The sequence below is a fragment of the Salvelinus sp. IW2-2015 genome, linkage group LG17 (genome assembly GCF_002910315.2).
Source record: "Salvelinus sp. IW2-2015 linkage group LG17, ASM291031v2, whole genome shotgun sequence".
NCBI classification, from domain to species: Eukaryota; Metazoa; Chordata; class Actinopteri; order Salmoniformes; family Salmonidae; genus Salvelinus; species Salvelinus sp. IW2-2015.
The window spans coordinates 8,824,395-8,851,209 of record NC_036857.1 but is presented as its reverse complement, the minus strand read 5'-3'; the positions used below and the strand labels follow the sequence as shown (position 1 = coordinate 8,851,209).

Below are 26,815 nucleotides of genomic sequence, written 5' to 3'. Positions count from 1 at the left end.
ACTAGAGCTGGCCCGCCGGTATTATACAGCGCAATGCTCTGCTGTTGTTTTCACGCGCCAATCAGTACAGGACCCAGAAACGCCTGATTAGATCAGTGTGCAATAATTAACGTTTTCTTTGTGCACTTTTTCTTGCTACAAGGCATGGGCTTGAATGGTTGATTGATTTATTATCATTTCATTTGTAAAATTATTAGCCAGTGGAAAAAGTTTATTTTGGTATTTAAATCAGAAGGCTGCAAATAGAAAAGAGGCATACGATTTTTATTTAATAAATGAATGCCATTGATGTGTTTTTTCATTTGAAATTCGATTTTGCATGTCTCCACTATCCACTATTAAATAATATATTGTATGGTAATAAGCGATGCTTGTTCCATATTCAATGTTAAAGCAAAACTTGTTTGGGTCCATATTAAAAGGTTCATTTGTTCAATGTTGGCCCGCGACTTTGTTCAGGTTTTACATTTTGGCCCACTGGGTATTTTGAGTTTGACACCCCTGGTCTATTCCATCAAGTCAGGAAGAACATCCACTAACCATTGTCATTGTTTGACCATGTCTGGGTGACCTGCATTTTATGGTTGTCTGTGTTTTGTATTAGTGAGCTCATGAGTTACTCTATGGTGTTTTTAAGCTGTGAATAGATTCTAGAGTGTTTATTTTACCCTGTAGGCTATTTGTGTTTGGGACAGGCTTGGGTTTGTGTGTGCTTGACCATAGTTTTGTGTGTGTTCAGTTTGTTAAGCTGTCCTTTTGTCAACGGGCCAGGCTGTCGTGAGTGTTCATTTCCGTTGTGAATGGGTCCAGCTGCAGTGCTTAGTGTTACTGAGAATCAGGGTCATCGATTATTTTGTCAGACAGCAAGCTGTCCTGCTTGCATCCCTCTATCCTGACATCTCCCCATGCTGGGGGAATTTTGTTCCAGCTGTAACGGTCGTTTTGGAGGTGAGGGGGAGAATGCGGCCCACAGTACAATGAGGATGCACTGTCTGCACGCTCCATCTCCAATCACCCCTTGTCACACTACGATGACTAATTTCTCTACAGACGGGCATCATGGAAGATGTAGTTTCTTTATCGACGGGGCTCTTGTCTCCGGTCATGCACTCTGCTACTCAGAGCTCCTTAAGTTTCTTATTCAGGACATGGTTTATGACAGGTTTTATTCAGTTTTGTGTTGATTAAATGACTTCATCTTAAATTATTGTGAACAAAGGTCTTAAAAGCAAAATGATCGTGTTAAAGATATGGGACTTGTACTCAATGAAATAAATACATTTGCCCGCCTGTGCCAAAACAGAAAGCTTTTTGAAACGTTTTATGGCAGGCCATGATTCCTATTAATGAGTCCTTTAATTCCAAACCTCCTTTAAAAAAATAACTCCTTATTTTAGCCTTCCATATCTTCCATGGTCTAAATAGAGGGTTGGCAACAGGTGGCCCGCAGTCCCCCACAAAGTTTTTAGTAAATGATAACAGCAAAAAAAATAAAAAACTATTAGGAAATCTGTTCCCAAGTATCCCAACAAATTAACATGAAATTCTGTATGTGTTATGTGAGTTGAATGCTGTAAACACAGAATAAAACAAAAGTCCCATGATGGTAGTGACTGCCCGTTACTACCTATTTACTATTTATTCACATTACTTTCAAATATTCCAGTTGTTTACATTACATTTGTTTTATTTTAAGACTTATTTCTTTATGTCATCTCATCTCTATAGAGCTGCTGTCTAACAAAATCACTATTTTAGTAGTTCTTCAGAGTAAATAAGGCATACTTTTATGACTGCTGAATACCAACTATCAATCACTTAGATCATGTATTTTCACGTAGAAAGCAGTTGCTTCGTGAGTTCTCTTTCGTTCGCGCATTCTTCTGTCTTTTACGTAGGAGGCGTAAAATAAATCCAGACTGGACAAGTAGGTGCGCAATGGATTATGGCCTTTGTAGTAAATTGCCACGTTTTCCTACTACATTGCAGTTTGTGCTTGATTGAATTTATCTCTAGAGAAACTGTGCATTGAGCGCACAGAAGGGGGGAAAAACGATGTTAGTCAATGAGTTGTTTAAAAAATGAAAAATAACGGACATTTCGGTTAATCGCTCAGTACTACTGTTTGGGTTGTGGTCAATTTGCAGTGTACAAATTATTATAATTATGTTCCAGCCCCACAAATATTTTCTAGTTGCCTACCCCCTGGTTTAAATGCACCTGTCCTGTATCCTGTCGTATTCTACACAGAGGCAGACTATTCTGTCTGAACCCTCTGAACCCAGCTGCTGACAGAATTTTAAAAAATCCCCCCTTCCTCAAAATAGATTCTCCATCTCTTCCCTTTCCTGCTCCCTCCTCCCATCTCTCTCCTGTTTTCTCTCCTCTTCCTSGAACACATTGACTCTAAAAATACTCTTCTTCCTACACTCCTCTCCCGATAGGTGGAATCTGGGTTCTTCCATGAGAGTGATGCTAAGATCGTGGGGAAGTCTATCCGAGACCGTGTAGCGCTGATCAAATGGAGGAGAGAGAGGTCCGTATTGGCAGGACCCCCAGTGGACATAGGAGAGGCAGGACTCGGGGCCCAGTCAACCCCGGCCCAGGGGGCCTCTGCTGGGGCTACACAGGCAGTACAGCCCCCTCTGCTGGAGCCAGAGGCAGACCAGCACGCCAGGCTGTGTAACCTTCCAGCCAGCGCCACCTCTGTCACATGTGAGACACCACTGACACACACATCATGCGGAATGACATGCAACGAGTGAAACCCCACAAGACTTACACCTCCCCCTGTCACATACACTTGACACCGTAGCTCTCTGTGTCACGCGGTGGAATTAGTCTTTGACAGAGTTTCTATTATACGGTGGTTAGTGCTTGTTTGTGTCTGAGTAAGCTCTCTCGCTCAGTCTCCTTTGTGTGTAAAGACTAACCCCCAATCTTTGTATGTCTGTAGCAGACAGTACGTTTGACAGCGGCCTGGGCTCCGCTGTGTACTCTGACTCCCACAGCAGCCAACACAATGTCCTCTACCAGTCCCTAGTGGAGCCCATCACCAAGGCAACGCAGCAGGTCTGTACCACACACACTCGCACCTAGGGCACGTGCACTATACACAGGGTCATTATCATAAATGTACCTCACTAATACACACAGGACATACCATACATTCACTCTACACACACTGAGCACGTGCACATAAAGTACATCCTCATTTGCACAGTAATACCCATCACATGCATATGTATGTGGCAWATGCGCACACACATTTGGATCCTCATTTTATTACAAATGTAATAACATAGGAACATTTATGTTTATGCCCAACCTAAAGAGTCACTGCAGCTCATTTGCTCAGAATTCTCAAATTAATCTCCACCCTATTCCATTTTCATGTTTTTATTGTGTATGTGTCGAATTTCTTCAATCTGTTTTTGTTTGTGTTTTGAGTAACATATGTTTTGCCTGTGGGTCCCTGTATGGGCTCAGCGTCACCGCAGTGGTCTGTATTTGGCTTCAGCACGCCCCCGCTCCTGTGAAAAGGGCGAGGGGTGGAAAGGAGCCCTAGGGCCAGAGCTCCGAGTGGGGGTAGGAGCAGGGGCAAGGAGAGGGAGTGCCTCTGTCATTGACACTCTAAGGGGCAACAACGTCACTCTTCATATGCTCCTGCAACCTCTGACCTCTGGGCCCTGCAGCCCACAGAGAGCTGCCAGTCCTGCCCCCACATCACCAGACAACCAAACAGAGAGCAGCCCCTCTGAGTTCTGCTCCGAGGCAGAGGACGGCTTCCCTTCTCCGAGTGCTTTGCCTGCCCCCCTCCTCCTGGCCCTCCCTGACCCCACACACTCTGAGGCCCGGCGTCATAGTGACTCTTCTGTGGAATCCCAGACATTGGAAGCCACCAATGCGAGCAGGGTTAAATCTGTATCAGGTGGGAGGAGGCATTCGGACTTCAGCACCCTGCTGAGTCTAAACTCTGCCCATCATCATCACCACTACCACCAAGGCGCACCCAGAAAGCATCTCTGCCAGGCCTGCTTCTCTCTGCTGCTGAAGTCACAAGAAGGGTGGCACAAGCAGCAGCACATCTCCTTTCCCTTTCCACCACACCCCTGTGGGGTAGCGACAACTGCAGGGTCAGGAGGGGTGAAAGGTCAAATAGGAAGTGACTGCTCTGACCTCTTCTTACTACAACAGAACCTGATGAACATCATCAGTCGTAAAACCACCCTATCCAACCAGGGCCAACCCTCCCTCCTCCACCTACCTGCAGCCCAGCAGCCTGCCAAGAACTATGGGGATGGGAGTCTGAACTTACCCCAGAGAGGCAGCTTCAGTGGTGGCCACACTACACCTCCTCTGGCCAGGCCCACACAGGACCGCAGGGCCAGCTACTGCGCTGGGGACCACCGAGCCACCGGGCCCCCGGGAGTGGTAGGTCACACAGGGTGACTAGGGCTGCATCTCACAATAGTCTAAAGTAGCTTTCGCTCAGTGTCTTTCATTCATCTGCACTGAACAGACAACAAAGGATAGGTGAAAGTAATATGGTAGATGCCAACAATGAATTTGCTTTCATCTGTCCAATTCCTTGATGTCAGTGCAGATGTGGTAAAGCAGGTGAGGAGAGGAAGTTACTTTAGACTATTGAGATACCCTCAGCTCAACCTGTAGAGCTGACTCCTGTAGACTTCACTCCCTGCTTAGACCTGTAGAAGGGGCTCTGTTTTAGTGCTGTCATGGGACTGGACCCTGCTCTCTCCCGCTCAGCTTCAAACTACCATAGAAGTCCATGGTTCTACTGGTGCGCTTTGGGACAAGCTGGTTCTCTGGAGGACCATAGATACTGCTGACTGACTAACTCTCTAACCCGCTGCCAACTTGAGCTGGCTTGTTAATGTCTTCTCTTTCTGCTTTACTGACCGAATGCCAGAATGCAAAACCCATCCTTCTACACACGCTCATATCAACTTACCCATGGAACGTCCTCTGAATGAACAGATGGCTGCTGCAAACCAAGGGAATGAATGTTGCTGTGTCCCCTCTAACCTCCCATATCCCCTCTTCCCTTTCCCATACCTCCTTATTGTAGTTCACACCTGCTGCCTCTTCTGTTAACCCTGCCATTGTCTGTTTGTTTTTTTAAACTTTATTTTAATCCTTCAGCCGCTCATTATCATTGACATCCTGTGTATTTGTTTTGGCTCATATTGGTTTTTCTCTTGTAGAGGATGTCTATCTATATTGTTCCAAGTTTGTAGATTCAGATATTTAGATGTGTTCATTCAGAAATATTTTACGTCACTGTCAAATACAGTACATTTTAACGAGGGCCTAAAAGCGCCCCCAATGTGTCTTTGTCCTTTAACATGTCTCTCTCTCCTCTCAGTCCAGTGCTGTGCACACCTTGCTCCAGAACCATGCGTCTCTCCAGAGCCAGCCTGCCTCCGCCCCGGCCCTGCACACCCACCTGCAATACCTCCAGCCTGGCCACAGCTACCCCACCGCTCCCCAGGTCATTCAACAGACACCCACCACAGCCAGCTTCTCAGCTGTAGCTTTGCAACACACCCCAGCTTCAGCAAGTTACTCGGCATCAAACATTCCTCTGCAACAGAATCATACCGGACAGAGCTACCCAGCTCCACCTCAGCAACAGACCGCAACAGCAGAAAGTTATACAACTGCAAATGTACCACTTCAACAGCCTGCAGCAAGCTTTTCAGCGACAACCATGCCACCGCAGCAGCCACACACTGCAGCAGCAAGCTACACAGCAGCAACAATGCCAATCCAGAGGACACCAACTCCACAGAGTTATGTTGCTCCAGCTCTGCAACAGCTGACTCAAACTGCAGCGAGCTACGCAGCTCCAACTCTGCAACAAAACCCAACACCAGCAAGCTTCTCAGCAGCAGCAGCTTTGTCTGTCCAACAGACTGTATTGGCAGCTACCATAGCGGCAGCTACCATAGCAGCAGCAACAAAACCCTCACAACCAGCTGCACAGAACTACTCCGCTCCAGTGGGGCATCTCCAACAGACTGCACCCACACAGAGTTATGCATCTGTAGCCCCAACTGTGGTCCACACAATACCTATACCCAGTCTCCCTACTTGGACCCCCAGTGTAGCAACACAACCTCTAGCTTCTGTTGTGCCTCCCCCAGTCCAGCCTTGCCCAGCCCCACACAGCCTCTCAGACAAAGCCATGCCTTCCATTCTGCAGCTTGGCCAGTGTAGTCCCATGCATCACAGACAGCAGACAGTGCAGGTCCCCATTCAGCAGCAACACATCCAGCAAATGGCACAGACCGCTGTCCAACAGGATAGTCCCATGCAGCACAGCCAACAGACTGTGCAGGTCCCCCTACCCCAACACAGCCAGCCGTTGGTTAAGCCTACTGTCCAACAGGCTCCAGTTGTCCAGCGCTACCAGTCACCTGCCCATACTGTGCAGCAAGGTTCAACCCTCCAGAGTTACCCCAGTTCTGTACCCCTGATGGGGCAACAGAACTCTGCTTCACAGAGCTACCCACCCTCAGCCCCACACATACAACAGGCTGCTTCACAGAGCTACCCACCCTCAGCCCCACACATACAACAGAGCTAGCTTCACCAGAGCTACCCACCCTCAGCCCCACACACACAACAGGCTGCTTCACAGAGCTACCACCCTCAGCCCACACACATACAACAGGCTGCCTTCAAGAGCTAACCCCCCTCAGCCCACACAACACAACAGGCTGCTTCACAGAGCTACCCACCCTCAGCCCCACACATACAACAGGCTGCTTCACAGAGCTACCCACCCTCAGACCCACACATACAACAGGCTGCTTCACAGAGCTACCCACCCACAGCCACACAAGCTGCAACGGTGCAAGGCTACACATCACTCCAACCCAGTGTGATGGGTCAGGCCTATCCATCTGCTCAGGCTCCACAGCAGGCCGCAGACCCACAGACCTACCCAGTGGCCCCCATAGTGCAACAACAGACTGGGACTACTGCACAGCACAGCCAGGCCCAGGTGGCCCCACTATCCCCAGGCCAGCAGGTGAGTTCAATATGAAGTTAAAGGAGTCTTCAGTAACTTAGCAAGTTGCCCAATTTCAACCTGAGKCGTTCTCTTCATGGAGTGCTTAAGGCTAGGGATCGATATGTAGTTGGGCAAAAGTAATTACCTCTCCCCGGCCAAAGCTAACCTGGTGGAGAGTAACTGCCCAGTACAGTGCTCCCCTTTGAGTAAAGTTTCAGTTCTCTGACCCTGTGTTTTCATTTCTCATAGTACCAACGCTATCTCCACAACCCAGCTTTTCTGAACCAGGTAGATCTCCCTTCGTCTCAATACACACTGTCAAAATCACCTAAATAACACTGTCGGAGGAAGAGAAAACAAATGCACTGTACGTCCTTTGTGTCAGATGAACAATGTTTAGTTATGACAATACTGTTGGTTTGCCTGTATGTTGCTCCTGGGATGAGGACGTTGGGGTTGTTTAGGTGCTCCTGGGATGAGGACGTTGGGGTTGTTTAGGTGCTCCTGGGATGAGGACGTTGGGGTTGTTTAGGTGCTCCTGGGATGAGGACGTTGGGGTTGTTTAGGTGCTCCTGGGATGAGGACGTTTGGTCAATCACAGAGCAAGTAGTAAGAGTTTAATCTGAGCGTGGACAAACGGAGACATAATGGGAACTATAATGAAAACAATAATAGTGTTTTTATCCGTTGCATCTGCCAGCTCCTCAGTCCCTCGGGCCTGTTCTGTGTCTGTGGAGTGTGCTGCAGTAACAGCCACATGCTGGCTGACTCCAAGGACAGGATGGGAAATATGAGCCTGATTCTGTTTGGGTCAATAGCAGGAAAAGCAGATATCCAATTGAGAGATGTAACCGGAGACCGACCCCTCACCCCACTTTTTGTTCTCTCTCGCTCTTGTTCTCGCTCTTGTTCTCTCGCTCGSTCTCTTGTACTCTGTCTCTAGAATGTTCCTGGGGGTCAAAGCCTTCCCCAGCACCACCAATCATTATCTAGTCTGCCTGCCCAGGCATTGCCTCCTCAGCAGCCATTGGCTCAGGCCTCTGACCCTCTGCAGTTGCAGCCACTACAGATGTCCACTTCTCTTCCACCAACACACCTTTCACAGGTAACCCCTCCATTTCACTTTCACTGCTACCAGGGATGGATTGTCCTTTATTCACTTTTTTTGGTACCATACTGTATGTAGCCAACTATGTACGTAGATGTGCTAATTACATTTGGCCACTAAAGTACAGTACCAGTCAAAGGTTTGGACATCTACTCATTTAAGGGTTGAGATTATTTGGACCGCAGAGTGAAGGAAAAGCAGTCAACAAGTGCTCCGCATATGTGGGAACTCCTTCAAGACTGTTGGGAAAGCATTCCAGGTGAAGCTGGTTGAGAGAATGCCAAGAGTGTGCAAAGCTGTCAAGGCAAAGGGTGGCTTCTTTGAAGAATCTAAAATATATTTTGATGTAACACTTTTTTTTGGTTACTACATGATTCCATATGTTATTTCATAGTTTGATTATTTTATAATGTAGAAAATTGTGAAAAAAAAAAAAAACTTGAATGAGAAGGTATCCAAACTTTTGACTGGTACTGTATATATTTTTTTTAACTGTTGACCTCCTCAAGCTGAGAGGACTTTGGTCCTTAGTTGAGTATAGCTTGGGGTATCTCTTTCTTTGTCTGATGGCATCCTATACCTCATAGTGCAGTGCTTTTGTCAAAAGCTGTGCACTATATTGGGAATATGGTATTTTCTTGCCTTTTGCTTGCCTGATCGGTTTGCAGTATGGAACATAACTGGAAACACCATTGGGTTCCATACTCCAGACCKTGGTTTCTGGTTGCTTTCATATTCTACCCTTTTCTTCTCCTCCCAGTTTCCCTCACCGTATCCCAACATCCAAGTGGTGACACCTCTGGCTGGATATGACTCCTACCCTCACCCCTGCCCTGTTCCCCAGTCCTACCCCTCCTCCACTGCCCCATCTCTGCCCCCTCTCTACCTCTCCCCAGGCCAGCCTGCCACTCTGCCCCCCTCTGTCTCGCCCCTTGCCCCCCTGCATATAGGGAACGCTCTGGTGCCACCCACCTCTGTGTCCTTGATACCCTCACCCACAACCCTGCTGGCCATGGCAACACCCACACTGCCACAGCACCTGCAGATGTACCCTGCTGTTTTGCAACAGAGTGTTATGACACACACACACCCTGCCTCACTCCCTGGACAACAGAACACACAACTGCAGAATACGCACCACATGAACCCAGACAATTCTTCCCTACCCCTACCTGTTCAACACAACACACCCCCCACATACTCACACCCTGCCGCTGCACCTGAGCTTGCTCTGCACAGCTCTCAGCCGTTAAGACAGGTAAATATACAGTGCCTTCAGAAAGTATTCATACCCCTTCATTTATGCCACATTTTGTTGTTACAGCCTGAATTCAAAATGGATTAAATAGATGTTTTTTCTCACCCATCTACAGACAATACCCCATCAGTTTTTGCAAATGTATTGAAAATGAAATAATTTACATACAGTACAAGTCGAAAGTTTGGACACCTACCCATTCAAGGTATTTTCTAAATTAAATAACACATATGGGATCATATGTTAAACAAATGAAAATATATTTTAGATTCTTCAAAGTAGCCACCCTTTGCCTTGATGACAGCTTTGCACACTCTTGGCATTCTCTCAACCAGCTTCACCTGGAATGCTTTTCCAGCAGTCTTGAAGGAGTTCCCACATATGCTAATTGTCAGGTAATTGTGTAGGCCAGGTCATCTAATGCAGCACTCAATCACTCTCCTTCTTGGTCAAATAGCCCTTACACAGCCTGGAGGTGTGTTGGGTCATTGTCCTATTGAAAACAAATGATAGTCCTACTAAGCCCAAACCAGATGGGATGGTGTATTGCTCCAGAATGCTGTGGTAGCCATGCTGGTTTACGTGTGCCTTGAATTCTAAACAAATCAGTGTCACCAGCAAAGCACCCCCACACCATCAAACCTCCTCCATGCTTTACAGTGGGAACCACACGTGGAGATCATCCGTTCACCTATTCTGTGTCTCACAGACACGGTGGTTGGAACCAAAAATCTGAAATTTGGACTTCAGACCAAAGGAAAGATTTCCACCGGTCTAATTTCCATTGCTCGTGTTTCTTGGCCCAAGCAAGTCTCTTATTATTCGTGTCCTTTAGTAGTGTTTTCTTTGCAGCAATTTGGCCATGAAAGCCTTATTCACGCAGTCTCCTCTGAACAGTTGATGTTGAGCGGTCTGTTACTTGAACTCTGTGATTTGGGCTGCAATTTCTTAGGCTGGTAACTTATCCTCTGCAGCAGAGGTAACTCTGGGTCTTCCTTTCCTGTGGCGGTCCTCATGAGAGCCAGTTTCGTCATGGTGCTTGATGGTTTTTGCGACTGCACTTGAAGAAACTTTCAAAGTTCTTTACATTTTCCGGATTGACTGACCTTCGTGTTTTTAAAGTAATGGTCCTGTCCTTTTTCTTTGCTTATTTGAGCTGTTCTTGCCATAATATGGACTTGGTCTTTAATCAAATAGGGCTATCTTCTGTATACCACCCCTACCTTGTCACAACACAACTGAGTGGCTCAAACCCATTAAGAAGGAAATTCCACAAATTGACTTTTAACAAGGCACATCTGTTATTTGAAATTCATTCCAGGTGACTACCTCATGAAGCTGGTTGAGAGAATGTCAACAGTGTGCAAAGCTGTCAAGGCAAAGGGTGGCTACTTTGAAGAATCTCAAATGTATTTTGATTTGTTTAACACTACCTCATGAAGCTGGTTGAGAGAATGCCAAGAGTGTGCAAAGAGATGGCACATCTCTATTCAACGCTGGTTTGACCAATCGGAATCCATGCCTCAAGATTGTTTTGATAATGCGGACTGGGATATGTTCCAGGTAGCCTCTGAGAATAACATTGACGAATACACGGATACGGTGGCGGAGTTCATCAGGAAGTGTATAGGAGATGTTGTACCCACTGTGACTATTGAAATCTACCCAAACCAAAAACCTTGGATAAATGTCAGTATTGGCGCAAAACTGAAAGTGTTTACCACCGCATTTTAGCATGGCAAGGTGAATGGGAATATGGCCGAAATACAATCAGTCTAGTTATTTCCTCCATAAGGCAATCACAGGCAAAACATCAGTACAGAGACAGTGGAGTCCCAATTCAATGGCTCAGACACGAGACGTATGTGGCAGGGTCTACAGGCAATCACGGACTACAAAACCAGCCATGTTGCGGACAGTCTTTGCTTCCGGACAAGCTAAACACCTTTGCCCGCTTTGAGGATAACACAGTGCCACCGACGTGGCCCGCTACCAAGGACTGTTTGCTCTCCTTGACTGTGGCCGACGTGGGTTAACCCTCGCAAGGCTGCCGGTCCAGACGGCATCCCTAGCCGCATCCTCATAGCATGCATAGACCAGCTGGCTGGAGTGTTTTAAGGACATATTCAATCTCTCCCTATCCCAGTCTGCTGTCCCCACTTGCTTCAAGATGTCCACCATTGTTCCTGTACCCAAGAAAGCAAAGGTAACTGAACATCGCCCCATATCACTCATTTCTGTCATCATGAAATGCTTTGAAAGGCTAGTTAAGGATCCTCTACCTTACCTGACTCCCTAGACCCACTTCAATTTGTTTACTGCCGCAATAGATCCACAGACGATACAATCTCCATCGCACTGCCCTATCCCATCTGGACAAGAGGAATACCTATGTAAGAATGGTGTACGTTGAGTATAGCTCAGCATTCAATGCCATAGTACCCTCCATGCTCAGCATTAAGCTCGGGGGCCTGGGTCTGAACCCCGCCCTGTGCAACTTGGTCCTGGACTTCCTGACTGGCCAGCCCCAGGTGATGAAGGTAGGAAACAACACCTCTTCACTGATCCTCAACACAGGGGCCCCACAAGGGTGCGTGCTCAGCCCCCTCCTGTACTCCCTGTTCACCCATGACTGCGTGGCCACATACGCTTCCAACTCAATCAAGTTTGCAGACGACACAACAGTAGTAGGCCTAATTACCAAGAATGACTAGACAGCCTACAGGGAAGAGGTGAGTGCCCTGGGAGAATGGTGCCAGGAAAATAACCTCTCACTCAACGTCAACAAAACAAAGGAGCCGAACGTGGACAAGAACAGCAGAGGGAGCACGTCCCTATCCACATCAACGGGACCGCAGTGAAGGTGGAAAGCTTCAAGTTCCTTGGCGTACACATCACTGATGATCTGAAATGGTCCACCCACACAGACGGTGTGGTAAGAAAGGTGCAACAGCACCTCTTCAACCTCAAGAGGCTGAAGAAATTTGGCTTAGCCCCTAAAACCTTCAAACTTTTACAAGGCTGTATCACCGCCTGGTACGGCAACTGCACTGCCCGCAACTGCAGCGCTCTCCAGAGAGTGGTGCGGTCTGCCCAACGCATCACCCGGGGCAAACTACCTGCCCTCCAGGACACCTACAGCACCGTTGTTGAGCCATCCTCAGTTTTCTCCTACCACAGCCATTAAACTCAAACTGTTTTAGTCACCATTGGCCTCATGGTGAAATCCCTGAGTGGTTTCCTTCCTCTCTTGCAACTGAGTTAGACAGGACGCCTGTATCTTTGTAGTGACTGAGTGTATTGATAAACTATCCAAAGTGTAATTAACTTCACCGTGCTCAAAGGGATATTCAATGTCTTTTTTTATTTGTGTCCATCTACCAATAGGTGCTCTTTGCGTGGCATTGGAAAACCTCCCTGGTCTTTTGTGGTTGAATCTGTGTTTGAAATTCACTGTTTGACTGCGGGACCTTACAATTATCTGTATGTGTGGGGTACAGAGATTAGGAAGTCATTCAAAAATCATGTTAAACACAATTATTGGACGTAGAGTTAGTCCATGCAACGTATWATGACTTATTAAGCACATTTTTAATGCTGAACTTATCTAGGCTTGCCATAACAAAGGGATTGAATACTTAGAATCAACATTTTTTGCTTTTCATTTTTAATTAGCTTGTAAAAATGTCTATAAACAATTCCATGTTGACATTATGGGATATTATGTGTAGGCCAGTGAAAACAAATCTCAATTTAATCCATTTTATATACTGGCTGTAACACAACAAAATGTGGAAAAAGTCAAGGGGTGTGAATACTTTGAAGGCACCGTAAGAGGGCTGGAATTTAACCAAGGTTTTTGTGGTATAACTGGAGTCGGGAACCGTATCTGTTTTTCCATACCTAGCTATTCTTTTTGTGTATTTTTGCATGTTCATGTGGCGTCCTCCCCTACTATAATATACTTTGTTCCTCCCTACCTCAACAGGTCAAGCAGCAGACCCAGCTTCCAGATCCAGGCCACCCCTCCCAGCCTACCCATCTTGCAGTTTTCTCCTCTCCCATACATAGTGGGTCGGACAGGGGCACAGTCACTGCCGCAGCCCAGCTTGACCAGAACCTCAGCCAAACCCTGTCTCGGCGTCAGGCACTAGGCCAGAACCAGAGCCAACCCCTGGCTCCAGCGTCACATCCACCAGGCTCCCAGACAGCAGGACCTGGGCCTGCCAGCACCAGCTTGACACAGCAGAACCAGGCCAGTGCCAGCACAGGGACGACGGTCACCTCGGCACAGCCTCTAACAGAGTCCAATCTGGAGGTATGGAGGACTGACCTGACCTATACGCCCCCCCCCCCCCCAAGTCCTTCAATATCCCCCCTCAGCCCCTCCGACCCTCCCTCTACCTGTCCCTCAAACAACATCACCAATATCCCTGCACGCCAAATATCCTCCCCAACCATACATTGGTTAAATTGTGCCTTTTGGTTCCATATGCTCCTAAAATATTTAGCTGTGCGACCTGGAATTTTAATTTTGGAGCACCAGTGAGCCTAGAGAAAGAACATCGCCCAGCTTATAATTGTTGTAATGATTAGGCTTTGCGGTGGCCCTGTTTGAGTACCCTAAAGAAAAAGTGCAGATTCGTGACCGTTGTGGTTCCACGATTACTACAATTAAAACAGGCTTAGTTCTAGCCCAAACCGTTCAAAAGTTGTACCCATATTATCACGCGTAAACCATGACGAGGGCCATTCTAAAACTACTCGCGAGCCAATAACCATTTGTTTACACCTTATTCGTCACGTTATCTCATTAGCTAACTAGCTTACAACCTGGTAACTTTACCAGTATATCTAAACATTTGTGGGCACAAAGAAAGGATAGTTTCTTTTCAGGAGGCAAATGATAATAGGAAATTGTGTTTTTTACACGTTGTAGAAACCTAATATTCCACAACTCTCCTCATCTCTGTTCATTTTTTTATTTTACCTTTATTTAACTAGGCAAGTCAGTTAAGAACAAATTCTTATTTTCAATGATGGCCTAGGAACAGTGGGTTAACTGCCTGTTCAGGGGCAGAATGACAGATTTGTACCTTGTCAGCTCGGTGATTTGAACTTGCAATCTTTCGGTTACTAGTCCAACACTCTAACCACTAGGCTACCCTGCCGCCCCAATGACCTAGCTAATGTTCCCAACCTCTGTTCACAGCATGAACAGCCCTTCATCCTGTTGTACTCACTTTGTTTGATTTGTCTGCAGGATCCTGGTGCAGAGATGCAAGCTTCAGGGGCCAGCTACTCCTACGACAGGTATGATGGCTATTTGGTGGTGTGGTAGGAGACTTGTTCAGTGATGCCGATCATCCTCTTCTCTCAGGATGAGGGTAATCTAACAACTATAGTAAGCGGTTTGGTGGTGGGGCATCAGTGGTAGTTGCTTAGCAACGGGCATCCCATAGACCTCACTTATGGTTTTGGAGAGTGCTAGCAGAGCGCTTGTGTTGCCCAGGCTTGTTGTGATGCAGGATGTGGTGGTTGATGAATGAAATGAACAGAGGGATTGAGTGTTGTGTACCGCAGGGAATGCAGCCTGGTTTTCTGGGCATGTGTTCTGAGCTGTTCCGTTGTCTAGCACTATAGTATAGAGGCCTACCAATTTGACAACTGGGAAATCTGGATGCTGTRTCTGCTCCCTAATTTAATTGTTATAAAGAACGGTGTGTAACAAGACCCTTGTATCGCTTTATTATAAACAATTTCCCTTGAAGCAGAAAACGAGTGGGCTTTCCCTTAATCCACCACCTGGTTTAGTTTTGATTTTGATATGCCTAAATCGTTAACTTTCGGTACGCAGCTGACCCTTAAAGTGCACATCGGGGAAGTGTACATACTGTTCAGTGTTCTGGTTTAGTGCAGGATTTTAGGACTGTCTCAACCCATTTCATTTGGCTTTATGTATGAGTTGGTTGACTTTTCCATAACATGGTCTCTCGCTCTTCTGTAACCCAGTGTGAACTCCGATGCCACCTCAGGGAAGGAGATGAGCGACGGTAATGAGGGGACACATGGGTCAGGGAAGGGCGAGGGGAAGGTCCGGAAACCCCACCGCCGCTCCACACGCACCCGATCACGCCAAGAGAAGATCAACAAGCCCAAACTCAGCATGCTCAACGTAAGTACAGCACACGCATACATAGTGTAAGATCAATCTGCATACCGCACATCCATGTCTGACCTCTGTTCCTCCCTGGTCCAGGTGTGTAATACAGGGGATAAGATGGTGGAGTGTCAGCTGGAGACCCACAACCACAAGATGGTCACCTTCAAGTTCGACCTGGACGGAGACGCACCTGAGGAGATCGCCACTTACATGGTACGGTTAGTGGAAACGCTTGCAATGGCACATACAGTATCACCTTCCCTTTTTTCAGATTTTGTTATGTTACAGCCTTATTCTAAAATGGATTAAATAAAACATTTCCCTCATCAATCTATACACAATACCCCATAATGACAAAGCAAAAACAGGTTAATAACTTATTTACATAAGTATTCAGACCCTTTGCGATGACTCAAAATTGAGCTCAGGTGCAATCTATTTCCATTGATCATCCTTGAGATGTTTCTAGAACTTGATTGGAGTCCACCTGTGGTAAATTTAAATTGATTGGACATGATTTGGAAAGGCCCCACAGTTGACAGTGCATGTCAGAGCAAAAACCAAACCATGAGGTCGAAGGAATTGTCCGTAGAGCTCCGGGACAGGATTGTGTAGAGGAACGGTACTGGGAAGGGTACCAAAACAACTTAACTGTAGCATTGAAGGTCCCCAAGAACACAGTGGTCTCCATCATTCTTAAATGGAAGAAGTTTGGAACCACCAAAACTCTTCCTAGAGCTGGCTGCCCGGCCAAACTTAGCAATCGGGGGGAAAAGGGCGTTGGTCAGGGAGGTGACCAATAACCTGATGGTCATGACAGAGCAAGAAGGGCAACCATCTCTGCAGCACTCCACTAATCAGTCCTTTATGGTGGCCAGACGAAAGACATTCCTTAGTAAGGCACATGACACCCCACTTGGAGTTTGCCAAAAGGCACCTAAAGGACTCTGAGAACATGAAACAAGATTCTCTGGTCTTTGGCCTGAATGCCAAGCGTCACGTCTGGAGGAAACCTGGCACCATCCCTACGGTGAAGCATGGTGGTGGCAGCATCATGTTGTGGGGATGTTTTTCAGCAGTAGAGCCTGGGAAACTAGTCAGGATCGAGGGAAAGCTGAACAGCGCAAAGTACAGAGGTCCTGAGTGCTCTCGAGCAGGTTCTCAGACTGGGGCAAAGGTTCACCTTCCAACATGACAACGACACTAAGCACACAGCCAAGACAARGCAGGAGTGGCTTCGGGACAAGTCTCAATGTCCTTGAGTGGCCCAGCCAGAGCTCAGACTTAAACCTGATCGAACATCTCTGGAGAGACCTGAAAATAGCTGTGCCGCAATGCTCCCCATTCAGCTTGAGAGGATCTGCAGAGAAGAATGGGAGAAACTCCCCAAATACAGGTGTGCCGAGATTGTAGCGTCATACCCAAGAAGACTCAAGGCTGTAATCGCTGCCAAAGGTGCTTCAACAAAGTACTAAGTAAAGGGTCTGAAAACTTATAGTACCAGTCAAAAGTTTGGACGCCTACTCATTTAAGTTATTTTTAATTTGTACTATTTTCTACATTGTAGAATAATAATGAAGACATCAAAACTATGAAATAATACATGGAATCATGTAGTAACCAAAGGTGTTAAACAAATCAATATATTTTAGATTCTTCAAAGTAGCCACTCTTTGCCTTGATGACAGCTTTGCACACTTGGCATTCTCTCAACCAGCTTCACCTGGAATGCTTTTCCAACAGTCTTGAAGGAGGTCCCACATATGCTGAGCACTTGTCGGCTGTTTTTTTGTCACTCTGTGGTCCAACTCATCTCAATTGGGTTGAGGTCGGTGATTGTGGAGACCAGGTCATCTGATGCATTACTCCATCACTCTCCTTCTTGGTCAAATAGACCTTACACAGCCTGAAGGTGTGTTGGGTCATTGTCCTGTTGAAAAATAAATGATATTCCRACTAAGCTCAAACGAGATGGGAAGGCGTATCGCTGCAGAATGCTGTGGTAGCCATGCTGGTTAAGTGTGCCTTGAATTCTAAATAAATCACTGACAGTGTCACCAGCAACACACCATCACACCACCTCCATGCTTCACGGTGGGAACCACACATGCAGAGATCATCCGTTCACCTACTCTGCGTCTCACAAAGACATGGCGGTTGGAACTAAAAATCTCACATTTGGACTCATCAGACCAAAGGACAGATTTCCACTGGTCTAATGTCCAAGCAAGTCTCTTCTTCTTATTGGTGTCCTTTTTAATAGTGGTTTCTTTGCAGCAATTCAACCATGAAGGCCTGATTCATGCAGTCTACTCTGAACAGTTGATGTCTCTGAAGCATTTATTTGGGGTGCAATCTGAGGCTGGTAACTCTAATGAACTTATCCTCTGCAGCAGAGGTAACTCTGGGTCTTCCTTTCCTGAGGCGGTCCTCATAAGAGCCAGTTTCATCATAGTGCTTGATGGTTTTTGCGACTGCACTTGAAGAAACTTTCAATGTTCTTGACATTTTCCGGATTGACTGACCATGTCTTAAAGTAATGATGTACTGTCCTTTCTCTTTGCTTATTTGAGCTGTTCTCTCCATAATATGGACTTAGCCCTATTTGGTAAAAGACTATCTTCTGTATACCACCCCTACTTTTTCACAACACAACTGATTGGCTCAAACTCATTAAGAAGGAAAGAGATTTGTCAAATTAACTTTTAGCAAGGCACATCTGTTAATTGAAATGCATTCAAGGTGACTACCTCATGAAGCTGGTTGAGAGAATGCCAAGAGTGTGCAAAGCTGTCATCAAGGCAAAGCGTGGCTATTTTGAAGAATCTCAAATATAAGAAATATTTTGATTTAACACTTTTTMGGGGGGGTTACCACATGATTCCATATGTGTTATTTCATAGTGTTGATGTCTTCACTATACTATGTAGAAAATAAAGTAAAAATAAAGAACAACCCTTGAATGAGTAGGTGTCAACTTTTGACTGGTACTGTATTTAAATGTGAAATTCCTGTATTGTTTTTAATAAATTTGCAAATATTTCTAAAAACCTGTTTTTGTTGTCATTATGGAGTATTGTGTGTAGATTTAGGGGGGGGGACGGACGATTTAATCCATTTTAGAATAAGGCTGTGAAGTGAAGAAATCAAGGTGTCTGAATACTTTCCAAATGCACTGTAAAGCCATGTGAATATTGGAGAAAAAATATATTTGTTCCTTACATACACTTCTACAGGCTTTTGAGACACACAAGCACTGATTGACACCTCCACACACAAGCTTGTGTAGTCCTGAATATCCTTTTGAACACCCACTTGTGTTGTGGGGCTGCTGCACCTACAGATGCACACAGTAGCTCCAAGAATGTTCCACTACGCCCCAGAGAAAGTGTTACCTCTTTCAGCCGGCTTCCTAAACTGTGTTTGTGCTCTCTGCCTGCTCGCTCTTAGTGAGATGCTCTTTCATGTCTCAAGGCACAGAAACTCCCTATGATGCTGTTCTTTTCCACTGCATTGCAGCAAAACTCTCTCCTCTCGCTCTAAAAACTCCTGCCCTGTTCATTTTGGGTGGTTACACTTTATTTATTTTTTGTATGTGGATTCCTATTTTATTGCACATTATTTTTGTTTCATTCCCCCAACATCCTATAGAGGTTTCCAAAACTGATACCACCGGCCCAGTTTTGGAAAGGCAGGTTTCAAACACTTTTTAGTGACTTATTCAATTCACATAGGCCTAGTCCAATATTTATCAAAGTAAAGTCCATTTATTATCAACTTTTAAGGGGATCTAATACTGATGGATGGTCTCTCTCTGTCCCTCAGGTGGAGAATGACTTCATCCTGCTCCTGGAGAAGGAGATGTTTATAGAGCAGCTGAAGGACATTGTGGACAAGGCTGAGGATATGCTGAGTGAAGACACGGAGGGGGAGAGGAGCTCTGACCACGTGGGCAGTCCTCAACAGAGCCACGGAACAGTCATACTGGGGGGAGAGGTGAGGAAGGGGGGGTACAGGGGATTTGGGAGGGTAACAGAGTTGGGGGGGTGGCAGTTGGCATCCTCAAAACACTCTCAAGATGACTGTGAGCAGGGCTGCCAACAAACCATCCGGGGGCCAACATGGTGACATTGTTGAGCGTATCCATTCAAGCTTCATTGTCTAGAAGTTATACTCTTTAGCGCCAGCCATTTATAATGATTATTTCCCTTTCTAGGGTTCAAAGACTGCTACACCTAATTCACCACAGCTTGTTTACCAGCAGAACGGTAAGGCTTCGCGACCTCCTGGCCACACATTGTGTGCAGGCTTTTGCTCAAGCCCAGCTGTAACACATCGATTCAGAAAATCAACTAATCATGGTTTCAAATTATTTTTTAATTATGTACGTTAGAGATAAGCTGGAACAAATGCCTGCACTCGCTGAGGTCTTCCAGGACCACTAATCTTCTAGTTTCTCAAACCACTTCAGATGCATTACATAGCACATTACAGCCTCTCCCTGTGAACCTCCAGACACAGCAGGTTAGAATGTTCTGGGAGGTTGTGGTCAGGAGTGGAGATGAAGAGGGTGACTGGTTGTTTCATAGGGACTGCAATCTCTCTTCAGCTCTCAATCGCTCTTCTTTCACATCTCTCTGTCCTATCTTTTCTCCCCCAATCAATCTCTCTATCCCCCGTTCTCTTCCTCTGAACATAAGTTGGTAGTTGATATGAATTTGTGACTCTTTTTCTCCTGTATTTGCAGTTCATCTGAATTTCAGTGCATGTGTCTTTTCTAGCTCTATTCTGTTGTTGCTAGTAGATCTGGATATATGGGTGTGTCTTTGTCTCTGTGTACTTGGCAGTCCTCCACACTGGGAAGCGCTGGTTCATTATCTGCCCCGTGGCCGAGACGCCCACGCCAAACAGGGAGAAGACCTCATCAAATGCCTCTACAGCCAAGGGTGCGTGTACACACACACACACACACACACGTGGGTGAATAAAGCTGTGTGAATGAGCTAATGAGCGTGTGTTGTATGTGCTGTGTAGGGGTCAGTTATGTAATGCCAGTGTTGCTGTGGTGAAGGGCAGGCTTTGTGCTCCAACTGACAGAGCTCTGATGGGGGAAGACAAGTGATGATGTAATACCCTCACACACCCACAGGACATCTATCTCCTTGACTCCACTCTTTAATTCCATCATCTCTCTTTCTTTAACGCCTTCTCTTCTCTCTCTCCCCTGCTCTCTGCTACAGAGGCTCCTGATACGTCATTGTCTAGGTCCAGCTGCATTACTACTCCTCCTGTTCCTGCCCTGACCACCACAGCCCCTACTCCAGCCCCGTCTGCCCTCCCTGCACCCCAGAGCTCTGCTCAGCCTCAGGACCCTAATGTGGGCGAGGCCAGAATGCAGCAGCCCCAGGCCTCTGGAACCAAACCCACCACCAATACTACCACTGCTGCTGTGGGCCGCCACGAGCCCTGTGTCTCCATGGTAACAGACATCCCATGCTGCCCCATTGTTCCACCCGTGTCTCTGGATGTGAATGGGGTGGGACATAAAGGGGCGAGCGGCACTTCCTCTTGTCTACCCAATCAGGGGGCCAGCCTGTCAGGAGACCCACCCCCTCTGGGCTCCCACCAACCTGTGGTCTTGCAGCAGCCCTACGCCACACCCAGCATGGTGGGTGGAGGAGGTGAAGTCACAACACCATCACAGCCCCAGAGTCCAGCCCACCAGGCCTCCCAGCAGCAGGATGGACCTGGTGGATCCGGGAGTGGAGGTGGTGGGGGCCTGGGGGAGTCTGATGGAGAGGGCCCCCCCAGGGTGGAATTTGTGGACCGCACTATCAAGACTCTTGATGAGAAGCTGAGGAACCTGCTGTACCAGGAGTACGCCCCATCTGCTCCCTCCAGTACCGCCTCAGACCTCCAGGGCTTCAGCACAGAGGGGGTCAGCTCTCCCCTTGTCTCTGACAGCCAGACCATCACAGAGGGGGGGCTCCCCAGGAAGGGAGAGCTGCTGGTAAAGATGCACCGTGTGTGTGCGCTTGCGTATTCTGATTGGGGCAGCCGCAGTGTTTGATCTGATGTGTATGAATCCCTAGTGTGATATTGATTCAGCCATTGACTGTAATCACTGGCAATTATAACTCACAGCCTTTAGTGACACTGGTACTGCATTTAGCAGAGGAAGTAGAGCTCAGGGTTGCTGGCCAGATAATGCATTATACTCTGCACCCATGGCGGTTTGATCTCTGATGCGGGTTGTGTGGGTGGGATGGCCGTTGATATATTTAGACATGGCAGGGGTCAGAGAAGGACAATGGCTAGACAAACACCCTGTAACCCTCATATACTATTGACCAAATAGTCCCCCGTCTTTTTTTTCCGCTCTCAGCCTCAGATACCCGAGCGTACAGATAGTTTGGATACCCTGAGTGCCTCTGCAGGTAAATAACATCCCAAAACACACCTTTTCTATGAAATTACATTATCCTATGTATTGTGTATCTATTTCTGACTATTTAGGGTAGACTCCAGTGATTCAATTGTTTTAATGTTTCAATATTTTGTCAAGCCTGTAAAGGTGTGCTGAACACTAACATGCTGGGCAGTTCCAGTTCCTATGGTTCCAAGAGCCGTTTTCAGGTAACTTTACCGTAGTTTCTCTTTTCAGAATGTTTAGCTTATCTTGAGTAAACCAAAGTTCACTTCTATTTTATTAGATTTAATTATTCTTCTGACGTATGTAATATTTTTCTCAAGATTTAGATCTAGTAAACAGTTTATTCAATACGATATTAAATGTTTAAATTCAATTTGATCATGGTCTTTTCTCCCCCTCCAGATCATCCCCACTCCTCCAGACGTCATCATCCGTCGTTTAGAGAAGGCCAGAAGTCGCAGCACCTGCAGCTCCACGGCTCCCTCTAGTGGCTCGGGGGGCTCTCACGCTGCAGCTGAGGGGGGAGGACGGCGAGACCAGGGGTGTATGGCCGTGGGCAGGTTTTCAGTGATAACCACCGAAGAGGGGCTGGAAAACACCCCCAAACCTCACTGTAGCCACCGCTACTCAGCCCCCCCAGACTTCTACCAGGACACTCCCACCTCCAGCCCCAATGCCACCCCCACCCTGCTCCCACGCGCCCACACTGCTGACGCTGCCACGAACTACTCCTTCCACTTCGACTCTGACTCAGGGGAGGAGGACACCAGTAGTTTAGCCCCTCCCCCTGCCCACCACAAGCCTCCAGCCCACGCACTCTCAGAACACAGCGGAAGTGACCTCATGAAGAGGGCGGTGGCCTTCCTGCGCCGCACGGGCCGCAGCAGCAGTGTGCAGAGCTCTGATTCGCCGAGCCGGCGACCCGCGGTAGCGAACGGCCACGCCCTCTCGCCGCCTGGACCCGGCCCCGCATCGTACATTAGCAGTGACAACGATTCTGAGTTTGAGGACGCGGACATGAGGAAGGAGCTGCAGAGGCTGAGGGAAAAGTATGTGTACACACACACACACACACACACACACACACACACAAATATGAATTCATACATGCACAGGGTCAATGTTAACCCATTTGAAATATAGCAAACTATCAACCACTGTAACCTTCATAGCCCTGGATAGGTTTGTAGCCCATTAAACGGCAGTTAGTGGTTAGAGCGTTGGACTAGTAACCGAAAGGTTGCAAGATCGAATCCCCGAGCTGACAAGGTAAAAATCTGTCGTTCTGCTCCCCCACTCTGCTATTTAGTGACCTTTTTAAAATTGTATGAGTCAATATAAACAACAGTTCTCTCCAACTGAGGGAGAAAATGGAATACTTTCTTCCATATTATTGCATGTAGATTTTCTCTTGCGCTCTCTCTTCCTCCCCAGACACATGAAGGAGATCTCAGAGCTGCAGGCGTTCCAGAGGAATGAGATCGAGCATCTGTATAAAGAGGTGGGGAAAGCCCTGCCGCCTGGTGTAGGCCTGCTGCACGCTGCGCCCCCTAGTGGCCGCAGACGTAGGGCCAGCAAACACAAGCTGAAGGCGGGCAAGCTGCTCAACCCCACGGTGCAGCAGCTGAAAAACAACCTGAACACCACCACCGCCGGTGAGAGGAAAGGTGTGTGGATGTGTCAGACAGTGGGGAGAGAGGTGTGATTGATAGAGGGGTATGAGAGTAGGTGTGAGTGAGGAGTGAAAATGTGAGTGGGAGGAGAGTGAGAGAAAGGTGAGTTTGTGAGCAGATTTGGGAGGATTAGAAATGTGGTAATAATAAATATGTATCCCCACTTCACCATAAAGCTGGCTCTGTGGCTTATCCAGTATTTCTCTCTGAAGGTGAGAGTGCACCGGGCTTGTCTGGCTCTCCAGCTAAGAGCTCCATCGTGTCTGACGGCTCTGACTGCTCCAGTGGCAGCAGCAGTAGTACCAGCAGCACTCTGCCCAGCACGGCCCCAGAACCCGTCCAGACCCAGCAGCCTTGTTCTCTCAAGGGCTCCCTCTCCTCTGACAGCATCTATGGTGGTGGCATGGCCACACACGCTGGCCCAGGGCAAGGTACCTACACACACATAAAGGACAAGGTATACACACTGTGGCATAGCACACACATTTGGCGCATATCCGTACCTAAGAATGCATCGCATTTCTCACACACACACACACACACACACACACACACACACACACACACACACACACACACAGGATTCACGTAATATACCAAAAGAAAACACGCCCAAACACGTGTCACTCACTGAGATGTGGACACATACTCAAACACACTGATTTGTACTGAGGAACAAGAAGAACAACACAAGACCATCAGCTTCATCTGCTTCAGTATTCTAAGCTCTAATATTCTAAACTGTGTCTGAATCGGAAGTCTCATAAGGAGACATGGTAATTACTGCATTGCAAATAGTCATGATTTATCAGTCTTTCATCCAAAGCAAATGTTTTTATGCAAATATACACAAGGTGAGAGTTGCATCACACATGTCTCCCATGCCAAAATACTTCCACAATACTGCATTGAGGTGTCAATGGAAGATGTATTCAAGCACTGGTCCCAGATCAGTTTAACACTCCTCATGGTAAAGGTCTGGATAGATTTGGGAAAGGTAACCTGATCTTAGACCAGTGCATAGTGACAACTTGTTCCTGTAGTGAATGTGCAGGCTGTCTCCTGTTGCTGGTTTAGCCCATGTGGCTGTACCCTGTACTGGTGCTGCTGCTGTTAGTGGTGGGGGTTTCTCATCCCAAGTCTCTGTGCACTTTTACAGAAGTGTCTCTCTTTGTTTCTTCTCTTCTTCCCTCTTATATTAATTTTTACAGGATGGACGGTATACCACCAAACGTCAGAGAGAGTGACCTATAAATCTAGTAGCAAACCGCGTGCTAGATTCCTCAGTGGACCCGTGTCTCTGTCCATCTGTTTGTATTTGTTATTTTCTACTTTTCTTCACACATCCCATCCCTCTCTCCTCTCTTTATTTCACCTCTATCTTTTCTCTCGACCAGAATGTTTTTTGTTGTTGTATGTTTTTAGATAGTGGATCCTCTCCCCTCCTCACTACTCCCTATTCCAAACACAAGCGTATGTCTGCCATTTTGTCCTCATGGCTTTCTCCCCTCAGCCCTAAGTTGTTTTGGGTTTAGACCTTCCTCCATTCAAATGCTTTGTGCACTGCTTTAAACAGAATCCAAAAGCATCCCAGCTAACAACAAATATTTCCACAACTTTAGAGAACGTTCCCTTAAGAGTCTCATTAGGAAATTAACATTTTAATAGGAATGTTTCCAAAAGACCATTCCCTTAATGTCAAATAGAACATACCCCAGAATGTAATTATATTCTAGACAGGTTTCATTGGAACGTGACACAAACATTTGTGTCCAGTTTTCTGTGGGTTAAGAGAATATTCCATCAACGTACCACCATACACAGAACATGGTTGCCATGTTCTCAGAATATAAAATATTAATGTTCTGGATACGTTAATTAGTATGTTGCAAGAATATTCCTGTGTCCAGTTTTCTGTGAGTTAGGAGAATATTCCATCAACGTCCCACCAAATGGCAACCATGTTCTGTGTATGTTTGGATGTGACATTGAAGGAATATTCTCCTAACCCACAGAGAACTMGACACAGGAATGTTCTTGCAACATTCTAATGAAACCTGTCGAGAACATGAATATTGGCAGCCATGTTCTGTGTATGTTTGGTGGAATGTTCTCATAACCCTCTGAAAACATGAATGTTCTTCCAACTTCTTCATAAAACACGCCTAGAACATTGTTGTATATTCTAAGAACTTGTAACTTGTAACCACGTTCTAGATAAGTTCTCCTTGACATTAAGGGGATGTTCTAACTTTAACACCAAAACATGCTAAGAGGTTCTCAGAAGGATTTTGCTGACATGGATCAAATGTTCCTTTTAACTAATGAAAAACTGGACACTCAAACTTTAGGGGAACATTACAGGTTATTTTACAAAAACATTCTCTCTCCCTAGAATTGTTAGCTGGGATACTGTATTGTCATAGAGCTAGTCTTCTCCAAACATGGGCGACGCTAGATCTGAAACCTGAGCGAGAGTGTATTCTATGTGTGTGTTTTCATTTACTCACTTCCTTAATTGTATGTCTCGAATTGAGGTGCATCGGCCCACAACCCCTCTGTATACCAAGAGAAAAGCCAGCCCTTCCCCTGATAGCCAGCCAGGTTCCAGAGAGGCTTGCGTTGGTCGAGGTCCCTCTCTCTCATATTTGGACTGGGAGGACGGTGCAGGCAGGCGGGGGGCAGGGCACTGAAGGAGACTGGCTCCTGCAAAAGGGCTGTATCATCAATATTATCTACTTTCTCTTCTCCCGCTTTACCTGCATGTCTTGATAAGTGCTGACTCTGATGTGCTCCAGCTATAGTCTCTATGTGCTTTTTTTGGTTCCTTTATGTTATGTTTCACAGGCATTGTTGTACTTACTGGTAGTTGAACTGTTTAGATATTAGCTTCAGGGGACTTGTTACTCCAGTAATTACAGTATTAATGATTCAGTGATTCGGCTCTCCACTCACCGTGTGTGTGAGAGAGGATGGCATAGCTTTACTATCAACATTGCATTGTACATTTGGATTTTCCATTATAACCTTTAACATGCCATGTAATAACTGAAATAATATAAGCCTGGAGACTAAAACATTGACTTATTCCAAGTAAGTTTAAAGAAAAGTTTTAGACATGACAATAGGACAGGAGAA

At 46.5% G+C, this 26,815-nt stretch overlaps 1 protein-coding gene across 1 annotated transcript in view; it reads left to right on the top strand.

Moving 5' to 3' along the window:
• Window positions 1-26,815, top strand: part of LOC111976864 (serine/threonine-protein kinase WNK2-like) — an 80,047-nt gene that overhangs the window by 47,973 nt on the left and 5,259 nt on the right. Inside the window, exons 8-29 of the mRNA XM_070448166.1 lie at window positions 2,445-2,715; window positions 2,957-3,072; window positions 3,490-4,434; window positions 5,390-6,608; window positions 6,723-7,060; window positions 7,292-7,330; window positions 7,986-8,147; window positions 8,911-9,408; window positions 13,397-13,726; window positions 14,672-14,721; window positions 15,421-15,583; window positions 15,668-15,784; window positions 19,397-19,567; window positions 19,788-19,839; window positions 20,419-20,517; window positions 20,812-21,581; window positions 21,957-22,008; window positions 22,137-22,207; window positions 22,407-23,053; window positions 23,439-23,671; window positions 23,890-24,108; window positions 24,889-24,987. Coding sequence (XP_070304267.1) covers window positions 2,445-2,715; window positions 2,957-3,072; window positions 3,490-4,434; window positions 5,390-6,608; window positions 6,723-7,060; window positions 7,292-7,330; window positions 7,986-8,147; window positions 8,911-9,408; window positions 13,397-13,726; window positions 14,672-14,721; window positions 15,421-15,583; window positions 15,668-15,784; window positions 19,397-19,567; window positions 19,788-19,839; window positions 20,419-20,517; window positions 20,812-21,581; window positions 21,957-22,008; window positions 22,137-22,207; window positions 22,407-23,053; window positions 23,439-23,671; window positions 23,890-24,108; window positions 24,889-24,987 — 6,661 coding nt within the window. The remainder of the gene's footprint in view (window positions 1-2,444; window positions 2,716-2,956; window positions 3,073-3,489; window positions 4,435-5,389; window positions 6,609-6,722; window positions 7,061-7,291; window positions 7,331-7,985; window positions 8,148-8,910; window positions 9,409-13,396; window positions 13,727-14,671; window positions 14,722-15,420; window positions 15,584-15,667; window positions 15,785-19,396; window positions 19,568-19,787; window positions 19,840-20,418; window positions 20,518-20,811; window positions 21,582-21,956; window positions 22,009-22,136; window positions 22,208-22,406; window positions 23,054-23,438; window positions 23,672-23,889; window positions 24,109-24,888; window positions 24,988-26,815) is intronic.